We start from the raw sequence: 17,888 nt of genomic DNA, 5'->3' as shown, positions 1-17,888 counted from the left end.
GCGGGGTGTGGATGACCTCAGATCGGTCCTGTAGTGCTCATCCTTGAGGGTTGCTGGTCATTCATTCATAGAATAGAAGCACTCCCTCCATCACATTGCAGCACAGCAGCGCCCCTTGTCTCTTACAGAAAAACCTGCTTTGTCTCAGGATTGAGGATGACGTGGCAAGGAGGAATAACAGGGTCTATGCCTCACCTTTTCTGGACAGCCACTGCTTCACTGTCTCTGTCACGTCGAAGGAGAGCCACACGTCATGTGACATATCCGCCCTCACAAACTTGCTGCCCAGGAACCGCGGTGGCCTGTCCCCTCCTTCACACTGTGGAAAAGAAGGGAAAACAGCGTTATTAAGATATGTCTTGCATATTACTGACACACAATGATAGTAAACATAGAAAACATGATATTTTATGATATGATATATGATAGGTTATTTATAACGCGCTTAATACTCAGAGGTTTCTAAACGAGGCCCCGTGGATCGAACCTGTGTTGCTCCGTGGCATCTTGCTTCTAAGGCGAACACGTTGCCCCTGAGCATTGTCTGCTTGTTGCCGAGTAATACCCAGCTAAGGGAGTACATCTGTTGCTGCCCGGGATCATTGTTCAAAATGGTTCTATGTTCTTTCATCCCCAGTTATTTTTTGCCAAACATTTCCCCAGGTCTTTTGGTTGTAGCCCCGGATAGAAGCTCCGGTGATACAACCAAAAAGGCTAGCTAGCCCCCACTCCCGACAGTCCCAAAATTAGCATAGCCCCGGATCTTTTCCAGACCTAGCAACACCCCTGGTGGACTCTGCCTTTTTTCACCACAGAAGCCCACGAGCAGTGCTCCCTGTGTCACGTGGTGGGACGTGATGTGTCTGCTGAAGGTGGCTGAGAAGGGGTATCAGAGCAGTTGCAGATCAATTTGTCTGAAAGGAACCAGGCTGGTTGAAGACATAACTGAGAGAGGCATTATAAAAGACAATAAAGTGAATCTTTTAAATTGTTTCACTACTCATAACGTATGATTAGACTCTGTGTGAGGAGTAGGGTTCTTCCCCGAGTTTATTTCATGTACATGATTTTTTTAAAAAGCATTGGTGAAGGACAATGAGGGGAAACTCCTTCCCAGGCTCAATTTTACATGTCCTGCTTTGTATCCCGTGGAACGCAAGGACAGCTCATGGACTAATCTGGCCGGCTTAGAATATGAGGGGAGCTGCTCCCCCTGTGGAGTGGTAGAACACTGGCCACGAAACTGAAGATAGGCGAGGTCCTGGACCACCTGGTGCTTGGGCAGCAGTAGGTCAGTAATAAGAGCTGCCTCTGAGGGTCTGTACTAAGGCGCCTTATGAAAATCAAAGAAAGCAGCTTATCCAGACCAAAGATGGAAGCCGAGGTTACAGGGACGGCATAGTAGAATGAATCGGAGTGGCTGAAGACTGAACGAGGAGACAGGAGAAGGATGGAGGTCCAGGGCAAAAGGGGAGAGTGCCTTCATAGGATGTGAGACTGGAGATCAAGAACAAAGGAGCATGGCGGCAATTAGCAGTAATTTTGTTGACTCATTCTGAGGGTAAATGATGTTAGGTTTGATAGGCTCCTAATGCACTTATTATTAAGAACGCCGCACCCTCAAACTTAAGCCCAAGCACCTCTGCTCCCTTTGATTTTCATTACAATTCAGGGCTGTTATAAGCAGAGGTGTAGCCCGGATTGTCTTACAAGTGGGGCCTGAAGCTAATGCAGTTGGGCCCACTGCAGCAACATTAACATCTGTATATGGCCACACAGCGCTGCTGTGTGGGCATTTAGAGATTTTGCCCGCTCAGGCCCTACCCTGTCTACGCCTCTGGTTATAAGTTGTGGTGGGCTATTGTCTCTCTTGCCAAGAAAGTTCCCTGGCCGTTCCCCTTCTCTTCCATAAACCCATGAATATATCAGTCTATCTTCCTCGGGGCTCAGCTTGCCCGCTCTCTTCGTTTCCCAGCAGTCACCATTGCCACCTGATGGCAAGTATTGATTTTGAATTCTGTTCCCACATCTCCAGTTGTCCAATGCATAGTGGCCAATCCCTACATATGACCATGTCCCTCCAGTGACACGGGATCAGAAAATGCAAGCGATTGCATGCACAGCATCAAAGGCCTATACGTAGCCTTGCTGAAAGGTAATTTTCATACAGAGAAAGCTACATATACATGCGTGTTGCTCTTCAACACACAGTGATGTATGTGGATACAACAGGCATAGTAGTATCCAGACCGGCAGCCTTCCTCCTCCACCCAAAGGGAGGCAGAAAGTAGTCCAGAGCGACACAGTCCCTTTCCCTTAAGCAGAGAAATGTATCCTTCTTTCCATACAACCACTCATTTCGGCCTTCTCCCCACAACCCAGTGTGCACCATGCAGAGAAACCTGAGTCAGTGCACTCGGGTAAGCGCAGCAGTGAGGGAGGCTATGCACAACCAGTCAACAGCCCGGATCCACAGGGTTCCACCGACGTCAATGCACAACCTAAGTGAGAGGGTGTTTACCAGGGGAGTGTAGCTAGTGCTGTTATCCTCTCACACATAAGGCTTGCCAAGAGAGTTTCAGTTTTACAAACAATTTCCACAGAAAAAAATTCTGCAGAACAGCCAATGCTTCTCAGAGCAAGGAAATCATCGTTCCAAAGACAATTATCCATAAATTAAAATATATTCGGGTGTAAATTATGTCGAACATGTGTGAAAAAATACTAAGCCCAGCTTGATTGCAAATCGCGGCTGTTTCAGTATTTTGGACTATGACTTCCATGATCCCCCACTATTGCCTGAGCTGTTCAGGACCTATGGGATTTGTAGTACAAATATGTGGCGGGATAAAGAATGTACACCAAGGATTAAAATATAAGCAGGTTACTCTATATATTGTGCATAACTAACAAGGTATGCACAAGAAAGTGGGTGTGTATTCACTGAAAAAGTGTTGGGTTGGAGTTGTCTACGAAGCACAACTGGACTATGTTAGTAAATAATAGAAATTTAAAGTAACCTGGTAAGTAATCCACGCTGGATTCCCAAAGGTAAGTGACAGGTGTATTTATTCCGTTGCTGTATACATCTAAGTTCAGATGTAATTCACACAACCACTGGCCCATCCACAAACAAGCCAGCTCTCTTCCCCAACTAACACGCTCAAAACACTCACTCTCAGCACCGACCAACATTCCACTCACCCATGCATTACCCAGGCAAGCACATTCCTGAAAAAACACAATCTAATATGACGTTTTTATTTTACAAAGGAAAAAACCCATTGAAATGTATTGGCTATGGCTAGCTATGCTACACAATCGTGCCCTACTGCTGCTCTTATGCCATGCACTGCTTTTGCTGGCCAAGTAGGGGCATCTTTAGGCTTCTGTATGCATTACTAAGCTTTCACCCGGTCGTCCCTTAACATAATAACGGTGAGCATGCTTGACCCGTGGTAATGCATGGTGGATCATTACTCATGCCCCGAAAAGACCTCAGACCAATTGAGATAACCTCTAGGTTTCAAATCCTCAAAAACGTTTGTTGCATTTTAGAGACCTGTCCGCTCTCATGTGTTTATCATGAGTTTTACTTTTGGTCCAAATGTGTGTTGATCTCATTAAGGGATGAAGCTACTGCAAACTCCAAAGGGGCTGCCTGTGCTCAGTAGAAAGCACCATTATAACTGATTTACCTGTGGTTCGTTTCCAGGTTTCTCATATGTTCAACAGAGGCGTTGATCAGGGACGTCATTTCACCAAAATGCCAGGGGTAGCGGAAGTGGCATCACACGACCCTTGACCTCCTGATGATATCACAGAAAGTGATGTCATTTGACCCCGCCCCAAAGAGATATCGCGGGTAGCGATGGAACATGACATTTCACCCGTTGACAAAACAGGAAGTCGCATCACATAGCATTTTACACTACGAAAACAATTGTTACAATATCACTATGTGATATGCATTTCATACAAGAATGGATCGCCATATATATCATTAAGATCAGTGTGTGTAGGCTCATATTATCAAATTACTGTGTATGCAAGTAGACATGCATGACCAAATGATAATGATGTGTTATTATATAGCACTTACGCTTAAGCGCTTTATATAGAAAAAATATACACCCAATATCACCCAACCTGTATTGGTACTCATTTATCGACCTCAGAAGGATGAAAGGCTGAGTGAGGTGTTTAAGAACAGACTAAATCAGTGACTCACCCCCTGAAGTGTGCCTGAAATAAACATTTAATGAGCCTAGAAATTTTTGGATAGAATTCCAAAAAGACACATTATTTGGTATTCCTATTCTTTCTTATTTAGGGTCAGTGCTGAAAGTGCTAGACTTGTGGCACTCCTGTTCTTATTTGTCTTCTTTTGTAAGGGGCCTGAACAAGAAAGCCAGCCACCCAAGACGTAAAGAGCCACAGCTCAGGAGCTTGCATTACAAAAAAAATGCACTATTCTCAAAACGGCTCAAAGCCACAGGTGGGGATTCACAAACTTCTTACTCCATGGAGCACTGTCTGTTATCTACCCCGGATCGAATTTCTGCCCATTTCTAGATCTACTCACCACTTAGAAGGTAGAGGACAACTCCAGTTGGGGAATGCCTGAGTTCTGAAAAATACAACTTAACCTACGGGCCGGGTGCTTTGGAAACTTCCTCCTGTATACTGTTTGACAAGGAACAGACAACTTCTTGGAGAAGTAAAACACACCATGTTTGGATGGAGTGACACGTTGACCATATGTTTCTAACAATATGGAGAGAAGATAGAGGAAACAGGGCATCAATTTCTATAGTAATTGGAATTTTTGCTGTTACGATAACCAATCAAGGTTAGAGAAGACTCCAGGATATTGAACCCTCGAGCCAGAGAGGGTACATCGTCTTTACAAGAAGACGGAGGTTTAGTAGTACAGTTTTGTTGTGCTAATGGGACAGAAACTTGTACAAGTTGGGAATCTACAAATTCAAAATACGCAATAGCCATCAACATCTAAGGCTAAGGGATCTCAGTGTGATTAGACTACACGGGATTGACCCAAAATTGAATCGATGATTAGAACCCACTTAGGTTGATTCACTTGTGTTGTTTTAAGGTTGATTGAATGTTTTATGTGATATGATCATTTTTATGATCATTCTTTTACTGACTGTGTATGACTAATAAAATTTGTATTTTTTGAGTATTAGAGTATTACTTAACCACTAGATAGGATACCCATGTGTGTTTGGCACCTCTAAGGAACCAAACTTCTTTTTGTAGATTACATTACAAAAAGAATTACATTTTGTTTTAGAGGTCGCAGGGGAGTCCCCAGAGGTCGCAAAGGAGACCTCAGAAGTCCCAGTTGCGACCTCTGGCAACCCCTAAATGAAGTCCCTGGCATTGATAAGCTTCTGCAAAGTGCATGAGGTTCCTGCTAATAATGCACTGTCATCAATATAGAAATTTAGGTCACAATAAAATGCATGTAAAAAGTGAATATATTGGAAAATAAGAGGTGCAGGTTTGCATGCCTATGGAACTCCACGTTCCATAATGATGGGAGAAGTCCCCAGCCCCACCACCACTGAATTATTTGTTTGCACATCCATGATTACTCTGAAAATATCAATTGGTATACACACATTATATAGAGATTGAAAGCTATTGCTAAGAACATATGTGCGACATACAGCACTAATTTCTTGCTAAATAATAACCTAGCTGCAATAAGATATAGGTTTAAACCCTGGCAGGAGGACTTGTGTCCCTTTTGAATGCCTAATTGAGATGATGCAAGAACAATTGTTCTGCTCAGCCAGATCTGATAGTCTTGCAAAGATCACACTGCCAAAAAGTTTTAAATAGCTGTTCAGCAAGGATATTAACCTGTAACTAACAAGGATATTTATTATTTTATTTAAGCATGTTATATAGAGCATCAGCAGTGAGTGGGTGGAAAAAAGGTAGAAGTGCCCCAGGGAGGCCTGCAGCCAGTTTACAAAAAAAGGGGGCTAGGAGGGGGGCTTTGGCCTAGGATAGCAAGGGAGACAGTAGGGGGTCACAGCTGAGACAGATGGAGTAGCAACTGTGACCCCTACCAACACCCAAATGATGTCCCTGATTACTTCCAATATATATTGGACTCCTAATAAGAATGTAACATGTGTCTTACTGAACAAAGCACATAATTAAAATCTACAATAAAGATATATATTTTGAGACTTTCATTCTAAGATGGTCTGATACACACCTACTGTACTCTTTTGAAATACACCAATCAGAAAGAATAAATGGGACAAACGGCATCAATGAGAGGTCCTGGCTACTTTGCATATAATCAAAGAGCATTTTGTGGACACATTTAAAAATATGTCTGTGATAAAAGGGTTGTGTTTGAATCACTAAGTACATAGTACACTGGTGTTGGTGCTCATTTCATTTTTCACATCACTCACCTTAACATTGCAGTGTGTGTAACCATGAAGCATATACATATGCATGAACGAGAGAGAAGAGAAAGAGATGTTTCAAAGCAAAGTCATGTTTTTTAGCATATCATTTGGGACACAGCATATATTATGCCTTTTGAACAACTCCCAGTGGGAGGAATTCGACCATCTGCATGGCGAGCGTGCGCTCGCCTAGGCTTTTTGGTATGTTTCATTCAATGGAATGATGGTAGACCAACCTCTGGAAAATGTGTGCAGGTAAGCCACACAATTTTCCTATGCTCCCTCCACGACAATCGCATAGACCTGTGTACTCTGGGTGGAGACCGCCAACAGATTGCTGTGTCATATTTAGTTAGAATGTGACAGACAGGAGTGCACTATGTCATCTCCATGAAGGGGGAGGACCAAGCTTCCTCTAGCCATAGCCTGCTTGATTAACTAACAAAGGCTCAATGGATCTGCCCTATTCTTTTGTTAGGCCCTGCTCCGGGTGGCAGCAATTAACATACCAGTTAACATACCAGTAGAGGGCACTTCAAACAGGCACACATGGGGCTTGGCTGCAGAGGTTAAGAAAGGAGACAAGAAACCCAACAACGTTTCATATGTAACTGTTCATCCTGAAGCCAGATCCCACCCACAGTATCAATGACAGTGAGCTGTCATGTCTGGGATTGTTGTTTACAGTAGGCCACCCCACTAGGGGGACCCCATTCATAAGGTACAGGAATGTGGTTTGCAGGAGCCAGAGAGTCTAGTCTCACCGCAGCTTCAAGGGAGACCTGTTGCTTTAACAGGGACCACATAGAGAGGACCATTAACAAGAGAGACTCTTTCATCAACAAAGGACAGGACTGGGACTTAATATCACAAGGGAGTGTAGCCAGAGCTCTTTCTCTAGAGAAAAGGTTTCCACCATTTTAGTTCTGGGGCACATCTTGTTCCTGTTTTCACCACTTTGCCATTTCTGTTGCAAAGCCCTCTGGTTATGACCTCACGCATACAGAAGAATGTTGGTAGAGACTCCAGGATTGGTTCATTAAGGTAGGCTTAGACTACACCAATCACTGTGGCCTACTTGGCTTTAAAAGAGAGCTGGAGCACCTGTTTAGGCAGATCATCTGAAGACTTCACAAGAATTAAGAAAGGACAACTCAACCTTGGAACCTGGCTGAAGGTAAAATCTGCCTTGCAGCTTCCACCAGAGAAGGAAGGCCAGGACATCCAAAGAGGGAAGCAAGATCCCTCCCTTAAACATCTCCCAGGGAACAGAGCGATATACAGAACTCAGAGGACGCCCCAGTAGCTCCAGAACCAGTACCCAGCCAGCACACAGCATGCCCTGCTAGGCTCTGTGGCAGGCTTCCTGTATAGGAAGTCCAGAAGGCCTCTGAACCCACAACCAAGGACAAGGCAGCTGCCTGCAACACACTCCAAAGCTGTGAGACGTCTGCCTTAAATGAAGACACAAGCTCTTTGAAGAAGCTGAGAGAAGTGCCTCGACGAGCATCTGCCGACGTCCGCATTAAAGGACATTTGCAAGCCAGCCGAGTTCCTCAATCCACAATCAACTGCAACACTGACCGTTGTCAAGCAGCCACCGCTTAAAGACACCTAAAACGTCTCGACCAGTGCTTCAGAACTGCCGATCAGCCCTGAGACAATTCCTGACCCCGAGCCATTGTGTAGGCCAGCCTGCAGCCGTTCGTCCAGCTTTGCTCGCCAAACTGCTGTGCTGCCTGTACCAGCAGCGATTCCCATCTCAAACTCTATCACAGAAGCCTGCAAAGCACTCTGAAGCCGACTTGACTCTGTCGAGCACCAAGGACACCTACAGCACAAGGTACATTGAGGTTATGTACCGCCGGTCCCTTCCAGGTGTCCCCTTGAGACATATTAAGACCCATTGCTCCCTTTGTGCTGAAGCCAATAAACCTTAAACTGTTGTGGTTATTAACCATACCGACTACCCTCCTGTTAGTATCCAGAGTGCATCCCTTTTCCTTCTTTGAAACTGTCTGTCCTCTGCATTCCTTTACTGGTTGGGTTGTATTTCGTAGTGTTGTTAGATTGTTGTAATTAATAAAGTCTATATTTTTGATGCAACCTTGACTGGACAGCAACTTTTATCATTGGGTATTAATTGCATTTTCACTTTGTTGCAACTAACCAATGATACACGACCTTTCGGAGATTAGCCTTCCGTTCTGTCCATGTTACCAAAATTGGAAAAGGAGGTTTATAATTTGCTTGGAATTCCAATATGTTCGTATCCCTTCTGGTGTACTAGAGTTGTTGGGCTGATGGATGGTTTAGAAACCAATATTCACCCCTGGACCACTGGTACCATGGACGTTGATTCGTCACACCCGGTCTCCCATGTGTGTTGTTATTTTGCAGCATTAGGCACTACACCATGTTGTTGATTTTGGGGCTCGTTTTTCTCAAACTGGTAATTGGATGGAGGGGACAGCCAACATTTGAACTTGTGTGCACTCGGGTCCCCTCCATGCAGTTTTCTACATTTGCCAGACATGGTGTAAAATAAGTGTTAGCACTGACAAAATCACCTTACTTTTAAACTCCACTTTGCAAAAAGTGTAAATGCTGCCTGACACGTAGTCATGGCAGACGTCATTTACCAAGGCAGATTGCATATGAATACATTGATTTTATGGTAGCAGAAAATGTTATGTTGCAGCAAAAACAGGCGGTTTAGCATCCAGAATGTGAAAGGCATGTAAAATGGTCACCTCCTAACATGCCCGCGCTTCAATTGCAAAACTTTAGAAAATCCACCAGACAGTCAAACATCTAGTAAACCTAACCCTTTATGCTAGGTTTTTACACCTTTTTCTGCCCTCCAGGGACACAAACATGAGAGCCTTTATGTTTTTTACATCCAAATTAAAAATGTGTTTGTGATACATTTTGATAGTGGGGAGCTTGTTGTATGTGGACCATATAGTGAATGATCAGCAAAGGCTGAATATAGATGCCCTATATCAGTGGCTTCCATTCAGATATAGTAAGTCTCCTGCCTGTGGTTGGTGCAGTGTGCAACCCTCTCACCGTGGCTGCTGCAGCATGCTTTCCTCTCACTGTGGATGCTGCAGCATGCTATCCTCTCACTGTGGCTGCTGCAGCATGCTATCCTCTCACTGTGGCTGCTGCAGCGTGCAACCCTCTTGTTGTGGCTGCTGCAGCATGCTATCCTCTCACTGTGGCTATTGCAGCATGCAGCCCTCTCACTGTGGCTGCAGCTGCATGCTATCCTCTCACTGTGGCTGCTGCAGCATGCTATCCTCTCACTGTGGATGTTGCAGCATGCAGTCCTCTCGCTGTGGCTGCTGCAGCCTGCTATCCTCTCACTGTGGCTGCTGCAGTGTGCAATCATCTGCGGCTGCTGCACTGTGCTATCTTCTCACTGTGGCTGCTGCAGTGTGCTATCCTCTCACTGTGTTGTTGCAGCATGTAATCCTCTCAGTGTGGTTGCTGCAGTGGGCAGTCCTCTCACTGTGGCTGCTGCAGCATGCTATCCTCTCACTGTGGCTGCTGCAGCATGCTATCCTCTCACTGTGGCTTCTGCAGCATACTAACCTCTCACTGTGGCTGTTACAGCATGCTACCCACTCATTGTTGCTGCTGCAGTGTGCAACCCTCTCACTGTGGCTGCTGCAGCAGGCTACCCTCTCACTGTGGCTGTTGCAGCGTGCAACTCTCTCACTATGGCTGCTGCAGAATGCTATCCTCTCACTGTGGCTGCTGCAGCATGCTATCCTCTCACTGTGGCTGTTGCAGCATGCAATCCTCTCACTGTGGCTGCTGCAGCCTGCTATCCTCTCACTGTGGCTGCTGCAGTGTGCATGCCTCTCACTGTGGCTGGTGCAGCGTGCTATCTAGGAAGGCCTAATACCAACCAGAGTCTCTACAGTAGACATGTATGGGTGTCACCATGCTTCACATACCTGATACAGCTCCACTCGTTGTTCAACATTTCTATCAACATTGTTGTTTGAGCTGAGCTGAAGCATGCGCAGCTCTGCCCGGTGCAGCAGGGCCTCACTGGTTATACTCTCCCGCAATTTGGAGGCATTGAACATAATCACCACATCATTTTTTCGGTGGTCACAGTTACGAGGAATTTCTGAAAAAGGAAACGGAGTAAAACAGATTAACGTGTGTGGATACGACTGACAGAGTATAAAAAAACACATAGCATAACATTACTCCGAGAGGAGGAAAGGACTGTGTTTGTGACCCTGTGCTATACAGTGTCATTTAACAATATCAACAAGCCTGATATCTTTTTTCTGAACTCGAAATTAACAGGTCAACCAAACCTCCTGAAAAGATGGTGCGAGGTTCAGACATCAGACATGGGGCCTCATTCCGAGTATGGAGGTAATCATGGCGCTATTAGCGCCATCACTACCTCACATACCGGTACCGAGTCTGCCCTGGTTCAATGGGGACTTACCGCTCTATTCTGACCTTTGCGGGACCGGTAAGTTCCCATTGAAAAAGCCATTCCCCATTCCCATTTGAGCCTGATAGGGCTCAATGGGAAGGCGCTAATAACGGTACTGCAAAGTGCGGTACCGTTATTAGCTCTAAAGTCCCTTAAAGGGTCCCGTCCATAACGCCTGGTTACCCGCTAAGGGAACTTGGAATAGGGCACAAAGGGATTACCGGCACCGTTGTCTTTAACGGTGCCCGGTATCCCTTTGCGCCCAACTCGTAATGAGGGCCCATCTTTCCAGTCCCTCATAAGATCACCTTGACTTTAAAACACAGAACCCAGTTCTATGGCCTTTTCTAATCACCTTGAAAAAAAATCACACCTAAAAGCTCTCTAAAAACATATAGGTGGTAGAAGGCCAGGGAAGGGACATCAAAGTCTCCTGATCTGGCTTTACATCCACTGTCGGGTTTTACATGAAATGAATTGGTGTATGGCCCACTTTCAAGAGCTTCTAAATTTGAATATCAGAAAAATTAGGCAAAGGGAGATTAAAGCATGTACAACATTTTGGTCACGAAAGCTGTAATTAGAGTTCAGCTTTTCTGGTGCCAGAGTAGATAGACAACTGCAGCTACAGGACCAGAACTCCTTCTTCAGCTGTCAATTAGCGTTCATCCACTTAATATAAGTGATGTCACAGTACTTCTAATATTCCCAGGCTAACATTTCGCAAATCATCTCCCTCTAACCCATGCATATCTTTATTCCAAATGCCCCAGAGCTTTCCAAATGTTTTGAGAATCAGAGACATCAGAAAAAAATAGAATCTGTCCATCACAATAACCACATTATTTGGAATGAATTTTGGGGCCAGTTTTCCAATGTTTGGTTGTATGCGTTTTGGGTCCAACGTTGCAGCCTCCCACTATGTCAATCGGCCGGCCCTGTTACTGTCTCAGTGCATGGTCTATGGGCGAAATGCTTCACCTCCAGGTAGAAACTGAGATATCCTTAGAGGGCAGCTCTCTACCCCGATTGGGAAGGCGAGGCATTTCAATGTATTCTGTGTTACGACCACCAGGACTGGTATGGGTTCAGGACATGTGGGTATCAGGTTATTGCTCCCCCGATCTGTTCTCCTGGTGTGAAATTGCGTACCATAATGTATGGTGGAAAAATGGCCGCCTGAGCAGTTTTGGAGAGTAGTCAATCTGAGAACACAAGAATGGATTGCAATGCGTTATGATTGGCTACATCTTTCGGCCGCCTTTGTAATTAGGTTTCATTGAATTTAAAGCTTGTATTTGGAGATCAGGCAGCTTTTTGAAGAGGGGAGAATTGATGCACAGAAACGGACCACGCCAACCTAATGCAGTGGGGCCATGGGCTGCATTAACTACTGGCCACTCTGCTGGATGCTCTGCTGCAAATCCTTGATGATAGAAACACTGGGCATTTATACATCACCACAAAGAATCTGCTGGCGAGACCAAGGCCCAACGTCTGCTTAGCAGACAAGGACTATGAAGAGGCAGCAGGGTGATTTGTGGTGCTTTACAAAGGCTATGAATCAATACATTGACAAATCAATAAACCAGTCATGGGTCGTTTCAGATCTGTAGCTGCATTGAAATGTATGGAACGCACAAAGCAGTCCCAGTTCATTGGTTACTTTCAGTGTTTCTTGGTCACAGTAGTCACAGAGTTAAAGTTCCATGGTCACACAAGAGTTACTGTTTCTTGGTTGTTTGCAGGGCCGAATCTGAACTAGGTGTTAATTACCGGAAAATCATTTTATGGCTTAACTACACTTTCGGTAATTAACACCTATTCTCAAATTGTTGGATTTTTCGCAGTGAGCACCGAAAACGCCACTTTCATATCCTGTACGCTCGTCGCTGGGATGGGCTGTAAACCAACCTAGCAACCAGCAATTTCGGTATTGGTCATTTATCATGTCTATTCTCGTGGCACTCCTCCTCTAAAGCATCAGCCAAAAAGTGGTGCACATAGACGGTACCTGACTGGTGGCAGTCTGGGATCGCTGTTGTGGACGAGTGCCATGGATAAGTTGTAAGTAAGCCCACACACCATTGTGCGTGGTGTGTGAACTACACAAGTATGCATAGCACGTGAGACATATATATATATATATATTTATATTTGATATGACACCATACGGATGATCAGACGTCCGTCCTCTGTTTTGAGTCTATGCCCTGTCTGATCCTAAGAGCTCTGTAATCTTTGGGCGCCTGTGTGCGGCCTCTCTTCCCTTGAAGGCCCTTTATCGCTTTGTCGGTATCCTCGCTGGCATGTCCCCGAGCACCACTGATGGGGCTGACACGCACCCTACAAGCTCCCGTTTTTAACATCATCCTTCCTTTAGCAGGCTTATAAAGGGCCAGTTTATCTCTTAGCACGCGGATTGCAGCTGGACTGGCAGGACACGCGTCTCAGATGGTGACTGTCAAGCGTAGGAGAGCCCGTGAGGCAGCAGAGGCGGTCTAGGGAGAGACAGCAGCCCCAGGGAGCTATGCAATCCTGGGCGCTTTAGCAAAGTGAATCCAGAGGGTCCGAGTTCCAATTCCTGTGCCTCTGCATCTCAATTTTTGTATCATTAACCCCTGCCCTCCCCCTTACCAGATTGGCCAGATTCATGTGGTTTCACTCTCGCCTACCTCGATACGATTCTCCCTTCTTGGCAGCACTTTCCTTAACTTGCAATTAACTGGCTATTTAACGAAAATGCTGCCTAGACTTACAATCCGCCTGTTATCTATGGAAGATTGCAGACAGTGCACTTTTACAGTGGTCGAAGTGTAAGAAAAGAAGTAGTGGAACTATGTTCCCTGCTAGCATGTCCCGCTCCTCACAAACCCCATTGCCCTGCCCCCTCCCGCACACAATACAAGCCCCCAAACACATTTGCCTGCTGTTTAAGGGACTGTTCAGTGGAGTGCACTGAAAGTGCAAGTTTCAACTTCTTCCTACACTGTTATTCTAAAACGAAACCGTTCCGGAACGGTTTCGGAGCTGTAAAACTTAATTTAAAAAAGTAGAGGAGCACCGCTCCCGACCGCTCCCGCTCACTTCAAGCACTCGTGCATTGCGCTGACGCCCAGGCGCACTTCACAATAAGTGTGGTGACTGGGCGTCAGGAAAAGGCGCAGTGAAGGTGTTCTGCTCTGGGTTAGCAGCATCACAATGATCTCAATAGAGACGTATCTTTCCAATACTCTTAGAGAGGAACGGGCTGTTTTCTGCGCTGCTATACCTCAACTTTGAACAGAAAGGGAACATTTCAAAGGTTAGGGCCTGAAGCAGAGCTACTGTGATCAGTGATAGCAGTTTACCAAAATAGTAATGGAGCTGTAATCGCAGTGGGAGAATGAGCAGCTGGGAGCTTACTGGAATACATGTCAGGGTGTTTAGGTGGGGGCAGGTTGACAGCCAAGGGTATTGCTACAAACATCGAACACAATACAAACACTGCGAGTCCCATAACATGAGACTTTTTTCAACAAATGTTAACACATAATATCGAATATATAGATGGGGTTGGGGTATAAATAAGTTGGGGGTATGTGGAGGTGTTCAGAGGGGGGAAGGCCTGTCAGCTTTTATTTGCGTTATGTGTTAAAATCCGGAAAAGAATGCAAGGTTTTGGGACTCGAAGCATTTTTTTCATTGTTTTCACGTAGATCCACAGCCAAGTGGTGGATCAGGTAAAAAGGAGGCAGTTCTCCTGTATAATTTTTCATTGTTTTCCTCTATCAGTCTGTCATTTCAAACATTATGTATCGCCCCTACTTGCTGGTCTTCATTCCGCTGGAACTCATACCTAAACCTACCTGAACAGACACTGCTTCCACAGGGGAATGAAACTAAAAAAATGTGCGCTCTCATGAATAGATTGTGGCCATTTATTCCAAAGCCTGAATCCCAAAACTCAAAGTCTTGTCTCCTCTAGTCTGACAGAGTCCTTGGGATGAATATTCTGTAACTCTCCATAGAGCAAAGGTGTCATGCTGGGATATAGCATGTGAAGCTGTCCTTCAGATGGACAGGAGCAGCCCCGTGGAGATAGCATGTGAAGCTGTCCTTCAGATGGACAGGAGCAGCCCCGTGGATATAGCATGTGAAGCTGTCCTTCAGATGGACAGGAGCAGCCCCGTGGATATAGCATGTGAAGCTGTCCTTCAGATGGACAGGAGCAGCCCCGTGGATGTAGCATGTGAAGCTGTCCTTCAGATGGACAGGAGCAGCCCCGTGGATATAGCATGTGAAGCTGTCCTTCAGATGGACAGGAGCAGCCCCGTGGATATAGCATGTGAAGCTGTCCTTCAGATGGACAGGAGCAGCCCCGTGGATATAGCATGTGAAGCTGTCCTTCAGATGGACAGGAGCAGCCCCGTGGATATAGCATGTGAAGATAATCCAGAAAAGTGCAAGATGTACTGTCTACTCTACCAGAAGATCCCTTCCAGCAGCTTGGACCTGGTACACTTTCCTACATCCAGAAACAAATCAGTTTTATGCCATGGAGGATCTACTATGGGTGCCATTAAAGTACAACCCTACGAGGGAATGGCAATAGTCCAAACAACCTTTCCCAAGGCTCATGCTACAACTGCACACTTGCCCAGTGCCATGAAATGACAAATCCCACATAGCCACCTGATATTAAAATAAATTGGATCCCTTGAAATAGCATCCCTTGTGAGTGGACTGGACCATTATCAACTATAACATCTATATATTTAACCTGACATTACTGGCAGGTTTTCTAAAAATTAGGGGTAGAAGGGGTGTCAGTAAATATGTATTCTCAGTCTTATCAGTAGCTCGTCCGCTAGCTAAATGGAAGCCAGCTAGAGTCCATCCAGGCTGAGAGGTCATACATGGACTGTAAATGCACAGTGTGCTGCATCCTCTCTAGGTTGGTTACATAAAGCATTATGCCTTAGCATCAAAATGTACATTTATGGAATGGTAAAAATGCTTGTAAAAAGCAATGTAACTGTTAATAGTAAAAAATATAAGTAGCAGTACTATGCTCCCAATGGTTCCCTCTCACTTCGACCCTTGAACGTAAGAGTGGAAAAAAGGGAACATTATATGGAAAGTCTCTGAAAAGTATTAAACAACATTTCTGTGTCCTGTCTTGAGAGAGAGCAGTGAATACCAGCCCTACTAAGTTGTGACAATGGAATGGGAGTAAAAAAAACAATTTGCTGCGAGGAAATTTAAAGAAAAGTGAAAAGGTGATACTTAGGAACACAATTTTCACTGTGCTGGAAAATATGTGGGAGACAAAGAGAGGACTGGTAATACCTCGGCCTTCCCAGGTTCAAACTGCAGAAAGCGGGCGGGATTAGCTTCCCGGTCCTAGCCGCTAAATTGTGGAACACTCTGCCCAACCATCTTAGATCGGAACCCACATTCCACTCCTTCAAAAACAAACTGTGGCTCTCTGCTTCAGACACTCCTCCCATTGTCTGAGTCCATTCTGCTACCATCGTTCAGCTCACACCCTTTTGCACATACAACTCGCATTCTTTTGTATCATTACCGCTATTTACTCCCCACCGTCACATTGTATACCTTGTTCTGTACATATATGCTGTTTTATTTACTTGACTTGCCATTATTGTAATCTATAATATGTGTTATTGTAACCTCAAGATAAGCGGCCAGATTCCTTTGAGCCAGGCGCGCTATACAAATAAAGAAATACGAAAGCAACACTACGCGATAAGGCATCTGATGAATTGAACAATATCTGTTCCCAATGTGAATATAGAGTCATTCAAAAAATTGTGGAACATGCCTTGAACAGTGTTGTAGAGGAGTCCGGCCGAGGACCAAATAATAATGTGTGTTAATATGCAAGGTGCCATCATGTAAATAAGGCATGCTGTTGTGGTTTTGTCTGGAATGATAAACTACAGATGTACTGTTATTCTTCGTGGGTCTAGTGCATGCAGCATTTCCAGCCAAGTAATGGACATGTTTAAGGTTTAAATAAAAGTATGCATGGTGTGTGTGAATTCAGAATTCCAATTTTTGAAGGTTCTAGGACCATGTTGTGCATCGTTCCCTTATCTTGTTTTAATCTCTGATTTCTTTTTGGTGCCACAGACACTTCTCCTGAAGTCCCCCTGCCATTATGTCCCTTTAAACTTTATTTAAGGTCTATGGTATAGGGTAGCCCTTAAGGCACCTAGTTGCCCTAAGGCTCCTCATGTTTGCCCTATGGTGATTCTATCACTCTAAAGAGGTTTAGGGAATAGGGTTTTTTGGCGGCTATAGTTTAGTTTTGCCTTCACCGGGGGTTCAAGACAGATTACTACACTGATAGACCAATGCACCTTTCGGGTAGCCATTGGGTTCCAATGAGTTTTTAAAATCCTGATGTTGGCCATTTTGCTTTTCGGGGCTTCTGTTGCTCAGGGTGAGCAGGAGGTAGGTTTGAAATGTTTTTTTTTTCTGAGCACACGGGCCACTTTGTGAGCTCACAATGGCAGCCTCTTTGTGGTTCTGACTGGTTTAGGCCAGTATAGGTCCCTGTACTCTCCCTCTCACTTCCTGTGCCTCTGGATAATTGGCAGTTCCAGTAATGAACCCTTCATCCCCAGACCCTTTAGTGATTGACTGGCTGCACTTTGGCCAGCCCATTTGTGCAAGTGTATTCAGGCTTTGTCCTACCCCTTCTCTCTCTTGCTGCTTTGTTGCTGCAAATTGGAAGTGGTGGGCCTGTTGAACTGCCGAAGGAGTTTACGGACCGATACCCACCATGTGTGCTGCTGTGCTATCTTTGTCTTTTGTCCACTGAGACGCTGGTGATCAATGTTTTGAAGTCTTCCTCACTGATTTTTCTACTTCTGGCTTGAAGGTTAATGTTGTGTGAAGAGCCTGTGTTCCTTTCCTTTCCTGTGTTCCTTTCCTGGATCACTGGGATT

General features: G+C 45.1%; 1 protein-coding gene across 1 annotated transcript in view; it reads right to left on the bottom strand.

Moving 5' to 3' along the window:
• The window catches only part of TGFB1 (transforming growth factor beta 1), a 128,790-nt gene that overhangs the window by 41,331 nt on the left and 69,571 nt on the right, over positions 1-17,888 (bottom strand). Inside the window, exons 2-3 of the mRNA XM_069644400.1 lie at positions 10,427-10,605; positions 196-319 (exon numbers count right to left, since the gene is read on the bottom strand). Coding sequence (XP_069500501.1) covers positions 196-319; positions 10,427-10,605 — 303 coding nt within the window. The remainder of the gene's footprint in view (positions 1-195; positions 320-10,426; positions 10,606-17,888) is intronic.

This window comes from Ambystoma mexicanum, chromosome 2p (genome assembly GCF_040938575.1).
Source record: "Ambystoma mexicanum isolate Mex_15411 chromosome 2p, UKY_AmexF1_1, whole genome shotgun sequence".
Lineage (NCBI taxonomy): Eukaryota > Metazoa > Chordata > Amphibia > Caudata > Ambystomatidae > Ambystoma > Ambystoma mexicanum.
The sequence above is the reverse complement of the archived record's forward strand: the minus strand, read 5'-3'. Positions and strand labels throughout refer to the sequence as shown.